The sequence below is a fragment of the Hipposideros armiger genome, unplaced genomic scaffold (genome assembly GCF_001890085.2).
Source record: "Hipposideros armiger isolate ML-2016 unplaced genomic scaffold, ASM189008v1 scaffold_861, whole genome shotgun sequence".
Classification (NCBI taxonomy): Eukaryota; Metazoa; Chordata; class Mammalia; order Chiroptera; family Hipposideridae; genus Hipposideros; species Hipposideros armiger.
In genome coordinates this window covers 186,985-203,408 of record NW_017732211.1, presented here as the reverse complement: position 1 = coordinate 203,408, position 16,424 = coordinate 186,985, and the positions used below count along the sequence as shown (strand labels likewise).

The following is a 16,424-nucleotide window of genomic DNA, read 5'->3' as shown; positions in this document are numbered from 1 at the left end:
GGTATTAGTTCACTGAAATACCTGGGAAATTCATGTGTCATAAAAGTAGACGCCAGCTGTAGGTCTTCTATTAATGTAGTGCTTTAAATGAAAAGACACTGGACCCAGAGGCAGGAGACCTGAGACTGAGGCCGGGCCCTGCCACCGTGTGACCTTGTGTAAGTTATTTGACCTTTCTGGGCCTCAGTTCCTCATCTGAAAAATGAGAAGTTGGTCCTTTTCAGCTCTAACATTCCGTGACTACAGATAAATATAGAAATAAGATAAATACAGCAATCTAGAAATAAGAAATATTCCCCAAAGTAAGCTTTGAAGGCAGTAGAAAAAAGTAGCAATGAAATATAATAAAAAGAATAAAATTTTAACTACTAGCCAGAGTAAATATATCTCATTTAAAAACGAATGAAAAGATTTGCAATTTACAATCGATCAGGAGAGGTAAGAACATACATATTGATATTTTTTCACCATCATACATAAGGCGGAGGAAATGAATTTGAGGTGACTTGTACAACAAGCATTGTATTTGCATGCATAACATTTTATAAAATTGGACATTAAAAAAGCTCAACACCACGTAAGGAATAAATTTCTATAAAGCTTGGCATTAAAGAGAGGCTGAGAGGGGTTAACTGGTTGTTCCAGCTCATATTTTGTTTGTGGATTTGTAGATACAAATTCCACTATTTAGGCAAAATCTTAAAATCAAATATACTTCTGCCAGAGCCCTTCTAGAAAACAGCCACCATGGTGAAGATAGATATTTAATGGTTGGCAATCCCAAACAAACGCAACACCTTTTCCTTTTTCGTATTTGTGAATTTAAAAAAATTTTGTTTAAACCCAAATCAGGCTAGATGTGTAAAAAGTGAGCAAGTAGTTGATTCAGTCTGATAATTTCTTAACACCAAACAACATATACCTGACCAACATGACAATCTACAGCACTTAGCCAGAGACTGATCACTGTAATGATAGCAGAAATGACAGGAAAGGTCGGGATCATTGGGACAGTCGTGGCTATAGTGTGATTCGAGGGCTTGAAGAAGTAACATCACTGGAAGAGACACACACACACACTCTCACACTCCAGGGCTGCTGCTCTGCTGGTCCTGGGACCACACTTTGAGAACCGCTAGCTTTGATTGGGGGCTTTACTGAACAAGAGTATATACCTATTTCACATAACCCATGACTTATACAAATTCATTTTCGCTAAACATTAAAAGCATCTCAAATATGTGTCTATAGCCATTTATTACTGTGTTCCTCTATAAATTTGTTTCAGAATATTCTAAAACTTTGTTTATTTCATGTCATTATTTCAATCATTATAATTTTTGCTGCCCTTTGACAAAGGAGGATCTTTGTACCTCTTTCCCACTCTCTTGTCCTTTTTTTTTATTAGTTTCAGGTGTACAAAGCAACATACTAGTTAGACATTTACACCCCTCACAGAGTGATTCTCTTGTCCTTTTAAATCCCTAATGTCTTAGTCGCTTAGAGCTGAAATGCACGCAAAGGCTTTGGAGGGACTGGTCTCACTCTCATACCAAGCTGAGGTGAGAGCGCAAAACATAGATGGGGGAAGCAGAGGCTTGTGTTCAGTAAAGCTGTACCTCCAATCGTTTTAACAATCACCACCAATGCTGGATGACTGACGTGGATCGGACAGTATTGCAACAGTCTGACCTTTCACAAACAGGACACATTTTCACCAACTCTTTAAATCGTTGTGTTTTTACTCAAATGGTAAATACTATTAGTTCCATCTATGTAAAAATGGTCATGTACAAATGAATTATCTAGGCCTTTTCAGTGGCTTTTCGTAGCCATTTCTGAGAGTCCCTTGGTGGCACTGGGTATCAGCACAGTTAAATTGACCACCAGTCATTTAGGAAAACAATTCCAGGAGATAGCGGTATTTTTCTACATTCTGCAGTTAGCTGTCAGGGAATTTGGCCTTTCCACGGTGAAAAACACACCTCTGCCACTAACTGATGCCTAAAATTCTACAAGTAGAACTTCATTCCTTTGGCTTAAGGCTTTTCCCCTGTCAAGCTGCAAACGACCCTCAGAAGAGGTAGCATTAAGCCTTGAATTTAGCCCTTTCCTGAGAGCACGCTTTTCTTAGCTGGGAAGAGGACAAAGTAGGAGGCACTCGGGACAGTGGGTGCTGGAAAGCAAGGTCTGGGGACCCCAGCTCACTCATGATTTTGCTGACGGGCTATTCCGGTCTGCCTCCCTTACTGAAATGGGTGCTAACTTGCCACCTGGAGCAGGTGACGTAGAAAGCAACCATATTTTCAGATAGTACTGAAGAGTCTGTGATGTAGAGGCATACAAAGGTTTATAGCAGTGGAAACACAGCGATAAAACATTCGCTGCAAAAAGAGGTGGGGGTCTCCCCCAAATCAGGACCATACTTGTTCACAGGAAGGAGATTAACTGATACTACTTTATGGAGTGTGAACGCAGGGCCGGGACCAGGGTAAGGCACTTGCACAGCCCCGACAATGGGCGCCTCCTTAAATTTTGCACCCCAGGCCCCTCACTCACCTCACTCTAGTCGTGGCCCTGGCAAATCATATTAAAGGGACAGCTCACCATTGTGTTACAGATGTGGAGATGATGAAAGGCTGCAGTGGTGAGGAACAGAGCACTGGCCATGAACTCGGCTTTTTAGGGACTAGTTGGTTTATGAGAAAGAAGGCAGGTGCATGGACAGATCTGCTGAGACTGGTGGGTACAGTGGATCGCAATCTGATCCATGTTGTCTAGACAGTTAAAATGGATGTCTGGTAAAATGCTTGTTGTAGAATCTCCTCTATCTTTGCACATTCAAGGTGATGTGTCCAGATCAACTGGTCAATTTGTGTGCATGAAGCTACCATGAACTACTTTGTTGCCTGTGGTCTTGCCTCCTTAAAGGGTGAACTGTCGACTAGGCATGCAGTTCACAGGAGTTGGGGCTGAGGGACAAGTTAGGGCCAGGTGAGAGCCCCACAAGAGAGACCGAGACAGGTAAAGGGCAGGAGACCAGCAAAGCTTCCTGTCATGCTGAGAATGACTGGCTCGCTATCCTCAACATGCAAACCACAAATTCGTAACGAATACCCACCAAGTGCAAAGCACTCTTGGCTACCAATTAACGTTCTCCTTGACTGGACTGGACTCAGTCTGGCAGAGCCACCAGCTGGAATCAGAGGTAACAAAGGGATAGAAACAACTAGAATGGGAAACTGACCCCCTAGGGCCAACTTCATTTCCCTTGAACCCCTTCTGTTATTACTATTCACACTGGTAGTAGTGGGTTCTCCGAAAGCCTTCCTGGTGGGGCTTTCGGTCTCTTGTGCCCAGTCTCAGCAGAAGGCAGCAAGCATGTGCTATGTGCCTGGGCGAGAGGCAGGCTTGAACATAACCCCCAACATCTTTCCTACTCCCAACATTAAGCCTCAGTCCTCAGTGCTGCCTCCAACCTTACCATCTCTGCCCCAAACCCTCTTGTGCTATTGGGAACACCACTGGGGATTTGAGGGCCATTGTGATTACATGGAACATATTCTAAAAATTCCAGCCAAACAGGCTATTGTAGAGGAAAGCAAGAGTCAAGGTAATTGAAAAACATTAAGGTGTCTGGGAATTCCACATTAGAATCCTTTGGGAAAACCACCAGAGGTAGCAAGATGAGGGGAGCGGCAAACCCCACCAGAAGTAGCAAACAAGAAGCTTCCAGAAAAATCAGCAGAAGTAATAAGTCCTATAGCATGCGAGTCTCAAACTTGGCTTTAGAGTTCAGCCATTCATAATAGTTCCCCAGGAGAAAGGCCTGGCGGCCCTTCACCTTTGTCAGGCGAAAGCACAACACCCCTTCGTTTCCCTACACAGGGAAATGTTTCTGTCTTTTGGAATTCTGCGACTGGGGCAGACAACTGTGACATTCACATGTAAATAAAGGCCAGGAATGAATCTATTTTATTTCAGGCAAAACCACTGAAATTTGGTCAGGACCTTCAAACCAAATAGTTCGAATGTTTTCAAAAGCAACTGGGCTTTTGCTGGTGATTGTTTTCAGTGGCTGCTGTCTAAGTCACTAAGGGGAAGTGCTGATTGCAAGGGTGTCGGTAGGCCTGACCTGTACTCAGAAGTCTAGAGTTCAGAACTGTACCAACCCAGGGCCTAGGCTTCGGGCTTCTGTGTGAGGGGCCCAAGTCTTCTAGCACTCAGTGTGGTTTTCCAGCTGCTCTGTCCACTGGACAGCTGAGCTAAGAGCTTGCTTCTCATTGGTGAACAATGTGACCTATCAAAACCAAGATCTGCTTGTCTCTGGGGCAGTTTCTGCATCTTCCAGGAGGTTCATCAATGACTGGTGGGTGGCAGGGGTGGGGAATGAAGGAGGAAGGTGTCGCAGAACCCTCTGTGAAGCAGGTTACAATTTCATTTGACTTCTTTCTCCCTCTTGGGAATGGTGGACAATTAACCCACCATTATTGGTCAGCCAGATTTCTTTGTTCACTGCTTTGTCTGCTTTCCCCCCAACCTCCCAGAAACAGACATATGAAAATCAAATGAATCACTGTTCTTGTTTTGCTTAGAAAATTGAACTGACAAGAATAGTTAGTGCCGCTAAGCTTTGGGGTGGGGGAGGAGGGGTCACAATGATTATTCTGTGGCTCCACCAGCATCCCTTTTACCCAGTTTTTACACTCTCCTCCCACATGGTTAACTGCAAGTTGGTCAAATAGCAGAAACTAAATGGCAAAAAGTAGCCCTTTTTTTTGTGTTGTGGGCCATAGCAACTTGCAAGGCTTCCTTTTAGATTCTGGATGTATATTTTTTGCTTGTGTTCTCAGATTTGCACCAGAGTAAAACTTTCTTTAAACCAAACCAAACCCAACACAAAGCACAATCTGAATTGAATGGTGGTGGGCAAGTGACACTCACTTCCTCTCCTCCATTAGCCTTTGATGATGCTGTTCCTTCAGCTAATCACTTCCTGTAATGGGTGTCATATGCAAGTGGAATGAGAGTTCTTAGAATGCAGCATAAGCTGGGCACAGGTCCTAGCTATCGTTGGCAGACACTTGAAGGGTCTCAAGGCTCATGTGCAAGTTACCTTGGATTGGCGTGAACAAATGGCAGCCAAGTTTGTTGGCTTAGCTTGGTTCGTCCAAAGCAACCCAGTCCTGACCTTTTCTAGCTGAGGGGTGGGGGGGAAGGGTCTGTATGTTATTGAAACTCATCACCCTGATCTCCGTGTAGACAATCAAACTGAAAAAGGCATGAAGCTCAGGACAGAGTCACATTCATATTTTGCACAACAAAAGCCATCCAATCAACCCCATGCCGCAATGAGTGCACACCTGCAAACGTCTTGAGAGGGAGACATAAACTGTGGTCGAGGAGGCATCCAAGTCTTCCTGTTTCTCCACATAGGTCATCAAGTCCTTGGAGGAAAGCGAATAATCAGCAATGGCTCCCTACGGCCCCAGGTGTGGCAGCCCCCAATCTGCTCTCACACCATGCCCCTCCCTCAGTGACAGGAGCAGCAGAGTCATTGATTGAAAAGATGGCACCTGTGCCCTTGCATCTGAGAATTTCTGGGGGAAAATGAGAAAATCGGTAGTAAGTAATGGCAAGATTTGAAGTATGAAAATGTAAAATGTCTGAGGATGATTAAAGTGCCTGATGATTTTAGTTCTAGATACAGTGGTCTCTGTCCTGCTGTCCAGAATGTAAGCGGATGTAAAAGAAATGTAGGCTCTTTTGTTATTTGCATGGTTTCTTTTGAAAAGCCTTCCTCTTCCCCCTTCTCTACTCAGGTCTACTCGCTAAAGCCTGCTTGCTCGACCTGTGCTTTAGGTGCTGGGGCTGTCGGTGCTGTCGTAGTCTTTTGAAAACTGTGCGATAATTCTCCGAGCCAGTGGGCTAGTGGTCTTCAGCAGTTCAGCTGCTGAGGGGCGGGACCTCGGGGTTGCCTTACTTCCCTTCTTCTGTAGCAAGGCTTTGAAATCATCATTTCTGCCAGCATCGAGGCTGGCACAGGCAGCCGGCTCACTGATGACTGGCGCATCAGCTGCGTTCCTTATTGGTGAGTGGGAGCTCGGTCTGTTGCCTCCGGCAAAGGCCTCGCCGGGCTCCTTCCAGCCAAGCAGCTTTCTTTTGGACCTAAATAATGGAAGATTCAATATGAGTGCATTCATGCGGCGGACATTTCCTAATGCTTCATATAACTTCATCAGTGTCAGTGACCATCAGTGACACGATCTGGGAAACTTCTATGTAGTCGCACTCACCAGCTTTCCTGTCACCACTAAGTCCTCAGACCCCCTAGAATCCTTTCAATGCCTGCATCTTGAGCCACTAGTCCTGTGCCTGCCCAGGTTCTGGGACCAGAGAAGAATTTAGGGAGTTGAGGCGAGTAGCTCAGTGACTGTGAATCAAGGCGGCCTGGGAGCTGATCCTATTCTAACAACTAGTCTCTTTCAGTTTCCCCTCTCACCAGGTCCCCGCTCTGTGCGCCTGTCCAATAAGTCAGTTCCCATCTGGTCCCCCTTTGCCTAAGTTCCTGCTCTGAGACTCAGCCTGGCGCCTCACTCCACTTCTTGATCAAATTTTTTGGTATGACGAATTCTGTGAAGGGTTAAATGTCTCTGACTAGACACAGCTGTGAGACAGCAGATGGAGTCACAATAGGCCGTGCGGTTGCTAGGAGACGAGGGGCCTCTCACTGGGCACCTGGTCCTCCCTTCCCTACCCCTCCTCCACTTCACCCAGAGATGTGAGTGAATTAGCAAAGTGACGCCCTGGGCTGCTTACACATATGTGGCTATCTGAACTATAGTCTCCAGTTTCAATTCTAATGGCTGGCGAGAGGGAGCAGTTTGTCTGGTGGTATAAAAAGGGAAGGTGATTACAATAAGAATGAAGACAATTGGTCCAGACCTGTGTATCACTGTAAATAAGTCTTCAGTTGTGCGTGAAGCCACAAACACATCGTCATCGTCTTCAGCAATCCATTCAGCTGTCTTATCACTGATGACACTTTTTTCTTCAGTGCTTGCTTCCATAGAACTCCCTGGGTATGAGAACCAAGAGAAATTACTTTGACCACAACAGCGAGGAGAAAGCACATTGTCATCTGTGCTTCACATGATGTTCAAAGGAAGGGCAGCAGGGCAGACAGTCTTAATGTGTCCATTTTACAAAAGAACATACTGTTCAGAACTTAGTGATTGGCCAAGGTGGACTGAGTGGTAAAGATCACTCTGTGTCCCTGTTACAACAGGTTGCCTGAACAAGGTCTTCCTTAAAAGGTGTCACTTTTAAACATTGGGGAGCTGAGAACAATCTAAAGCAATGAGTCAACCGGTGGGTGAGAAGGGAGTCTCGTTGAATCTCAGAGGGTGCCTATGGAGTCTGAGAAAGAATAGTCTAAAATCACCTGTGGCTTTGATTTGTTTGTGTGAAATAAGCCAATCATGAAAAGACAAATAGTGTAAGACTCCACTTGTATGAGGTCCCTACGATACTCAAATGTATAGAGACAGAAAGTAGATGGGTGGTTGCCAGGGACTGGGGGAAGGGGGCGATTGGGGAGCTGTTTAGTGGGTACAGACCTCAGTTTTGCAAGACGAAGAGAGCTCTGGAGATGGGTGGTAGTGATGGTCGGTCAACATTGTCAATATACTTAACACTACTGAACTGTACACTTAAAAATGGTCAAGATGGTCAATTTTATGTTATGTGTATTTTAAATTACAATCTAAAAAGAGACACAATTAAAAAGAGACAGGAAAAAAAAACCCCAAAAAGGATGAGAACCATTATCTAGCCTCGTCTTACTGTTCCAGGAAGAGCTAGCCTCAAACCATCGAAGACAGCAAGCTCCGTTTCCTCTCGAAAGCCCTAAGAAAGGCTGTTGCTGGTAACACAACCATTGCTTCAGCAGCCTGCAAGCCCACCATGGCCTGTGACCTCAGCCTGGGAGGGCACGAGACCCATGCATGAAACGGGAAAAGTCCTGGGCAGGGGAGGAACGCCTCACTAGGTAGATGGGCTCCTGAGGTCTTAGGGTCTAAGACCACCTTGGATTTCATTATCTCAGCACTGGGGGTTCCAGGGTAGACTGGCTCAGTCTGGGCCTCGGAGATCAGCCCCTGGGTCAGTTCTGGTCCCTAGCGCAGTGAGGCCAAACCCTCAAAAGTTTCCTCCACTGACTCGGCCATCCTGGGGTGAGGGTCGTGGGGCACTGTCACTCCATCCTCACCCTCATCTCTCCTGGGATTGAAAGGAAAAGCCAGCAGACAGTTTACTCACCTGTAGGGCTTGCCTCCCTTTCACCGTCAGCTTGTGGGGTTGAAGTCATCCTTGTACCAGGTGATTGCAGCTGGTCGCCGGCACGGGGACACTTGGCATCTTCCTCCAAGGTGATGACAGGGCTGAAAGGCAGCCTGGGTTCGGCCACGTAGGCCTCCATTTGAGCTGTGGGTGACGTGAGAGGCAGGTACAGCACGCTGGGCTTTTTTGGTACAGGAGGTGGGATCTTGCCTTTCTTCTTCTCAGCGACTTCCTGGCTCTGGAGGCTAATCCTCTCAGGCAGGGCTTTCACCTTGGGGGCCTCGTCCTCCGTAGTTCCCTGGGGAGGTTGCTGTGTTCCTGAGAAGAAAGCACCAGAGGAACTGACAAAAGGTGTGAAAACAAGAGAGGAGGGTGCTGCTGATCCCCCTGGGCTTCTGGCCTCAGGGAAGCTGGAGGACTTTGGTTTCCGAGCTACCGCATGGGTGTCTGGAGGGAGTGGCCGCATGTGTTGATTGGAGCTCTTAAAGGTCACAGCCAACGCAGGCGAGGTTAGTGGGTATTCCTCGGAGACGGATGAGGGCTTGTGGACCAAGCTTGGAGGCCTTCGGGCCAGTGGGGGTTTCTCAGCTATGGGAGGTTTCATCTTCCTCTCTGGCAAGGTCAAGACTTCTGCTCCTGATTCCTCAGCATAGTCAGGGCTCTCAATGTCATCTTCTGGCTCAGACTTGCTGACTGACCTCAGGCGAACAGAGCGTAAGTCAGACTGAGTAACCATGGGCATGATTGGCTGATTGGGGCTAGTTTTCTGGGCCAGCTTGGCCCCAAAATTTGTATCTGAGTGATGCCGGCTCACCTTGGTTTTGCTTCGGATGGAGATACTCATCCCAGACAGATCCAGGTGGGTCGAAGAGGTTAATGGTAGGTCAAACGATAGTCGTGACTTGGAAATTTTCTCCATCGGTGATGTTGGGGGTAGGGATGACTTCCTTTCAGGTACCACTGGACGCACCCGGACACTGCCGCTTGGAGGGGGCAAGTGGCCTAAGGTCAAGGACATGGAGACAGTAGGTGTGGGTGTCTCTGACTGGCTAGAGTAGCCACTGGAGGGTGACATCAGCCCAGCGAGCCTTCCCGGGGAGGGCACCTCCCTGGCCTCTACCTCAATGGAGAGTTGGGAAGGCGTAGTGGCTCTGGAGGTGGACGGGGAGGCAAGAGACTCTGAGCTGCCCTGAACCTGGGTGCACTCAATGACCGTGGTGCCAGTGGCAGTGCTGGAGCTGGACAAGGACTGGTAGGTGTCACCAGACTTCCAGTCACTAAGATACCAGTGCTGAGAGAAGTGTGCACCTTCTGGATCTTTGAAGGTTGGCACAGCGGGGTGACCCTGGGATGAGTGATGTCCTTGGTGTTCCAAGGACAGGCAAAGGCTCCTGGGCCTCTGGTCCTTGGGTAGTGCCTGCCCACCTTCTGGCAAGAGCACCGGCTCATCTTTGACCAGCGACACACTGCGCGTCGGTGGGGAAGGCTTCTTTTTGGCCTTCTTAAGTGAGATACTCTTGGATCTCTGCCTTCTGTGCTGGACCTCCTGGTGGGCACCAAGGGATGCAATGTTGTCTGCACTGTTACTCCCCTCAGAACTTGTACTGGCATAAGGCAGGGCACAGGCTTCACTGGCCTTTTGCTCCTCACCACAGTCCACATCTGTGGGAACAGACAGCGAGCGCTCCCGGAACCTGCTGACCCCACCTGGGCCTGTCTCCAGTCTCGAGGTACCACCTGTCAGAAGGCCGGCCTTGAAGGGTCGCTCCAATCCTTGCCTTCGGTAAATAGGGTGCTCAGAGTAGCCAGCTGGCCCACTGCATCCTGCAGGGTTGTCACGAGTGACAAAGAGGGTCGCAGCCTCCTTAGGAACCAGAGGTGGCAGTGTGTGCAGAGAGACCCACGAATTCCCAGTGGAAGGATTTTTTCCATTTTCGCTGACTTGATTGCTCTGACTGGTGGCACTTGGAGTCATGTAGGTAAAAGCATCTCCCTTCCAGGAAGCAGAAAATGTAGATTCTGTTGGTCCATTGCAAGAACTGGGGACACTATACACCATTCCCATGCTCTCCATGCCAGGAGGCTTGGTGCCACCACGTGCCTGGAGAGGTTCTTCTGGGTCACTAGAAGGATTTCTCAGTACTGGTGAGGTGAGATTTGGGAACGGGGCTTCCTGACCAACTGCAACTCTTCCATAAGCTCCTTCTGGAACAGAATGACTGGGCCTGATGTCTGAGCTGGCAGAGCGGGGCACCCTGCCTGTGGGGCTGTTGTTGTGACCTGTAGGATGGAAACACAGAACATTAGCAGTGCAGCCAGGGACCCCCCCCCCCCCGGCAGCTCCCGAAATGAGAGCACCACATTCTTGCCAGGGAGCATTTGCCAACAGCTTGGTCAGGATTCCTTGGTTCTTCCTTTCCATGTGAGTCACAGGGGCCCTTGAACTGTCCAGGAGGCTGTCAAAGACTCTCCAGCTTTGATTATTCCTTTTAGAGCACAGTGGCAGGTGGGACTACCTTGCATTTTTGCCAGGTTTTCAACCCAGGCTCATGAAACCATCACAGACCTCAGTGTTCACCTCTCCTGAGATGAAAGCGGAGGCTTTGAACTGATAAGGGACAGTACTGAGTGACTTTCCCCTCCAGCAATGAATGTGGAGTGTGCCAGAGCTGGAAAACCCAGGGTGCTTGCATTTTTGGCACCTTCACTTTTTAGCTTTGCAACATGAGACAAGATAACCAACGGTTGCGAAGGAATATCCAGATGTTCAAAATCCCGAACGGTTGCTCATACATGCAACAATGATCACTCTTGTGTCACCATCATCACTACTGCTGCTACTACGATAATTTATAATAACAGCCACCATTTGTTGAACACAAACTGTGGACAGGCACATGGTGGGCAAATGACATATCATAACTAATCCTCACGACAACTCCCCAGCTTGGTGTCATTTGTCCCCAATTGAGAGACAAAAAGTCGAGGCTCAGAGATGTTATGTAACCTGGCCAAGGCCTCCCGGTTAGTAAGTGGCAGGCCAGGATGTGCGTCCACATCTCTGCTCTGTGCTCTTTGGATGGCTTCATTTAACAGCAGTGATGGTTCTGCTAACATGGGACTCTGAGTGACAATTGTCCCATTTCACCTGCCTAAACTTGACATGCATGGTTATATTCCATTTATAATGGGAAACAATAACATAATGAATTTATAGCCTGGGAGACCGGCTCCGCATACCACATTGGGTTTTTTGGGGTATCTGAAGCTTCCCGCCCCCAAGTTATTCCTGTCCCCGTCACCACGATACCACCTGGGTGACGGGATGGGTGGGAGTGAGCAAGAAGAAGGGTCTGGGGGATCAGCCGTGCTGGGGTCACCTTGGTCTCGCTGGGAAAAGTTAGAGAATCCAATAATGGTCCGCCTCCGCCTCAGGGTGGACTTGGGGTTCACGGCTGTCTCTGTGTTAAACAACGAGTGTCGCAAACTTGCATGTTTATCAAACTGCTGCCCTGTAGCCAAAATAAAGACACTTGGGTGCATCCCGGCTTCTGTTTACAGTGGACATGGGCCTGGGGTGCAGAGAAGAGATGATGACAGCAGCTATGAGCATGAATAGCATCCAGGCAGGTGACCCTTCCTCCATATCCCTCCCAACTTGGCTCTGGACACCCAGAGCCCCAAGGCACACATGCTGGCTTTCAGACGCTGCACTCGGGTGCATCTGTGAGTCTTAGGTGGCCGAGAGCCATGGTTTTTCAACCCTGGCTAGATATCGAAATAAACTGGATAGCTTTGGAAACTCCAACACCTGGACCCCACCCAGAACATTTAAATCTCAGGGAGGGGAGGCCAAGTACAAGTGTTTTCTCAAACTCCCCAGGTGATTGATTATTCAGATCTACAGCCTGGGGCGAGAACTACTAGTGTTAGAGACACAGGTTGACACTAGATGTTTCTAGATTGTAATCTTTTCTCAGAGAAAGCCTTCATGTAGGACAAAAAACAGTGCCTCCAAGAAGCTGCCCCACCTCCCCCCAGGAAGCAGCCTGACAGTCTGTCATTGTGTCAAAGTTCACCCCTGCGTGGTGACTGAGATCTATTTCTCTTAAAGCACCAGGTCAGTCTTAGCTGCTATGGAATTGCTGGGGCAGGGCAGGGGCAAGGTGAGGCAGGGGGTGAGGTCTGCTGCTCTCCTCACTGTCTCTTATTCAACAGCTGGCTAACCAAACCCTCCCCTCAGCCCTGTGGCTGCATGTGACACACCACCCCCCACCCCCACCGCAAGTGACTCCGTGGGGAAAGGTCAGGGCCAGTCTCATTGAAATTAAGATAGAAGTTCAGAAATGAAGCGCCCACCATCACTCTGTGAGTCTCCCCTCTCCTCTTGGGACAGCTCCCCTGGCTGTGGGCTTTATCTCGTGCCTCTGACTGCCTGACATCACCCCAGTGGCACCCTGTATCCAGGGAGCATCCCCACATGTGGCCAGAGCTGTCCTCATCGTCTCCATCAAGTTTTCCCAGCTGGGTGCCTCTGGTCCCTTTGAGTTATAAAGCCTTGATGTCATTGGGTTGCTGGCCCTATCTCCTTTGAAAGTGACCAACCCTCCTCCTTTCCCACTTACAGCTGCTGGAGTGTGCAGCACAAATTAATAATGTGTGTGGTATAAGGTGTCCCATGTCCCCCAAGTCACAGCCAGCTGAGCCACATACATCATTTTCCCGCTTTGGTCCTTCTGGCCTTGGTCCCTTCCCGTGACATCCCTTCTTAGACACTTGCCTCACAAGTTGGGGAGGCCCGCCTCACTGGAATGGTGACTGTCTATGTCAAGTGCCATCAGGCCCGAGGTCTGGGTCCCGGGTGCGAGCCTCCCTTTCAACACCAGCATCCTGAACCCCACACCTCCCCTCCGACTCCTGGCACAAGCAGCTTTCTTTCCCCAGCGCAAATATAACTCACAAACGTGAATTTCCACAGATGCTCCAAAGAGCACACACATTCATCAAGTTTGAGAGTTTTCCGTTAAGAACATTTTGTTTGCTATCAAATGGTCTCAGTTAGTGTGGCAGTGCCAGTAGAAAATGAAGAAAGAGCAGCCAGAGCCCCCTCTTCTGCATGCCTCCATTTCCTGGCGAGAGCCGTGACCTTGACAGTGCAGGGTGAGCCAGTAGCAAAGAAAGTCTCGCTCCCTCCCCCAACCCCCAGTGCGTTTGGAGAGGATGGTCTGTAGTTGGCATGGAGGGAAGCAAACAGGTGGTGCTGAGCAACTCTACCAGAGATGTTGATTGGCACAATGTCAGAGTGCGTGGAGCAAGGCTGCCGCCGTCGCTTCTCCTCTAGGGTGGGCAGAGGGAAGGGGCTAGTCCAGGCAGCTTGCTTGTTGGCTGGGGTCGACAGGCTCAGAGAGGCCTCAGGGGCCCTCACACCCTGGGTGGTGGTCTCATCCTCGTTCAGCTGCTGTTTTGTAGGCTGTTGGGAAAGAAGGTGATGGGAAGGGTGTGCTCCCGACTGGGGCTGGATGAGATATGCCCACGGGATGGCTGTCTAGGCAGGGTGGTTGGAGCCTTCGTCTGGGAGGCAGGTGAGCATGGACGGGGTGCCAGCCAGATACCTGCTGTGCAGGGCCGTGTCGGCTGGTCGGCCGGGCCTCAGGATGGCTCTGCTAGTGAGCAGAGGTGAGCAGCAGCTTCCAGTGCATAAGTGTGAACAGCTGGAGGTCCCCTGTTGGTGGGTGCAGGGCGAGCTCTGCATGCTGGCTGTCCCAGGCAGGGGAAGAGGCGACTCACCATCAGTACCAACTCCAGACGCCTGGCACACTGGGGCCTTGGGCTGGGGGTGGGCTCAGGGGCCTCATCAGCAGAGCGGAAGGTCTGCCCCAGCAGTCTGGCCTCCGAGTACTGTTCCTCATATTCTTCTGAAAAACAGCACAGCGGATACACACTCTAGGGGGCCATGGCCCAGCGCGGGGCGGGGGAGGGACTATGAGCTGGGGCTCCTGCTCTAGCTGGCGGGCCTGGCTTGCATGGTTTCTTAAGATATTTCCTGGCATCTCAGCCTCTGGATTCAGAAATGGAAAAAGGCCTACTCCCTGGGACTATGAGAGCCGAGGAGAAGAGAGAGTCAAGAGATTTGAGTTGTGCTGCTTCCGGGACCAAGCCCTTGTCTCAGTGGCCCCCACCTTAAGTGCGCAACTCGGAGAAGAGGCTCAATATGCAGACTTTTGCTACTTTTATGCCGCAAGGTCTTCTCTTCAGGTTTTCTGCAGCCCTAGCCAGCAAATGACCCGTGTGAAGCGCGGAGAGATTTGCATGGAGAAGTCCAACGTCGAGTGCTCCCCTTGCGTGTCAAGAGCTCTTGCTGGAGCCTCCGAGGGCCTGGCTTCCTGCCTCAGTCCCACTGTAGGTGGTGCCAGGTCCGGGGGGGGGGGCGAAGGTGAAGGAGAGGGAAGGCAAAGGTAGTGAGTGGCAAAGAAGGAAGGAGAGGTCAGGGAATAAGAAGGATGTGAAAGGTCTAAATGGGTTGCGTTTAAGTGATGAATTCGATGAGTACATGAAGGAAATGAGAGTAAAGAAGCAACAGGCAGGGCTGTTGCACATTTGAACCAAGACTTTCAAGCTCGTAGGAGCATTTGAGATCTTGCTCCCTAGAATATGTCATCAGTTTGACTCAAAGTCACAAAAAACAAACAATCACAGAAACTTGGAGTCAGGAGAGGCCTGGAAAGTTCAGGCCTCCTCCTCAGCAGCCTTTCCAGGGGCCTCTTTAGCCTCCGCACACACCTGCACAGGACAAAGCAGCCTTCCTCCCAAGGCGGCTCATTCCATCCAAGGACAGCCGGGGCTGTCACGTGTGTCAGGAATGTTCTTCCTTATCTCGAGGTGAAATGTGCCTCCTTCTGGGTCCCCCTCCACAGGCCCATGGTGACAACACAGAGCACACTGACTCCTCTCTTATCTGAACACAAGGCTCATGGTGTCCCTTGCAATGTTGCTTCTCCAAGGTCACCACTGCCCTGGCAAGGAGGGGGTGGGTTATGGCTGTACTGCAGGTGGGTGGCCACCTGCTGTTTTCTATTCTCCGCTGGCATGGATAAGCGAGAGGTGATAAGACGTCTTTTCACATTTAACTTTCACTCTACAAACGTGTACTGAGCACCTCTTGGGGATCCAGCCATGCCAGGTGTTTCTGGAAACCCAAGAAATGCGTTTCTTTACACTGACAAGCTCAGTCTGGCTAGGCGGACAGAATACACACCCAGGACTAGTAGATGAATGAGGAAAGGAATGAACAAATGAAATAAAATGCAGTTCAGAACTATATAAGTCCTCTTTGGACGGATGCTACAAATTGCCGCATATGAGTGCTTATGGGTGGAAATATGCAAAGTGCAGGACTCGTATTAAAGGTTTTCTTGGACGAGGCAAGAATAGAACAGAAGAAAGTGTAAGGATTGGAGTGGGGAGGAGCGGGACAGGAAGGGCTTCTAGGCTTGGAAAAGAGGTCCAAATGGGACAGTGGGGGCCTGGAGGGTATATGGAACTTGTGACCTAGCACTGAGGTTTTCTTGTATTATTTTACTGAGATATGACTTGCCTACACTAAAGTGCATTAAGTCTTAAGCATGCAGTTCAGTGAATGTGACATACATATGCTCCGTATAACCTCCATCCAGATATACACAGCATGTCAGCAGTCTGTCTCATACTGCTGAGTTTCAATACTTTTGCCACTTACATTGGATAAATCCCTCTGGTCGATGCATATGTTTTTCATATTGTAAGGTCCTATCAGGGACCACCTTGGTTTAAGGTCCTATCAGGGACCACCTTGGTTTTTCTTTTATATTAACTCTAATATTGTGCTTAGCTCAGCCCCCTGTCCCAAAGGACACGTATTGGGGGTTGGTGTCGCATCTTATCACAGTCTGTCAAGCGGCAAGATACTCCAACTAAGCAATTTACATAAGCCCTGTGTTTCATCCTCACAAAGTGGTGCCATGTGGTTGGAACTGTAATCCCTATTTTAAAGATGGCTTATTAAACGGAAGCTCAGAGACAGTCGGTAATCTGCACAATGTCACACA

The 16,424-nt window shown here is 49.1% G+C and overlaps 1 protein-coding gene across 5 annotated transcripts in view; it reads right to left on the bottom strand.

Annotated features, from left to right (window-relative positions):
• Window positions 1-373: 373 nt before the first annotated feature.
• Window positions 374-16,424, bottom strand: part of NHSL2 (NHS like 2) — a 195,328-nt gene continuing 179,277 nt past the window's right edge. For 3 of the 5 annotated variants that reach the window (XM_019629572.1, XM_019629575.1, XM_019629576.1), the window contains 3 exons: window positions 8,320-10,620; window positions 6,946-7,078; window positions 374-6,168 (listed from right to left, as the gene is read on the bottom strand). In XM_019629572.1, the coding sequence (XP_019485117.1) occupies window positions 5,859-6,168; window positions 6,946-7,078; window positions 8,320-10,620 (2,744 nt within the window). In that variant the 3' untranslated portion in view covers window positions 374-5,858. Of the gene's footprint in view, window positions 6,169-6,945; window positions 7,079-8,319; window positions 10,621-11,720; window positions 11,853-13,614; window positions 13,811-14,127; window positions 14,256-16,424 lie in introns of all 5 variants that reach the window. The other 2 variants (XM_019629571.1, XM_019629574.1) reach the window with 1 other exon arrangement.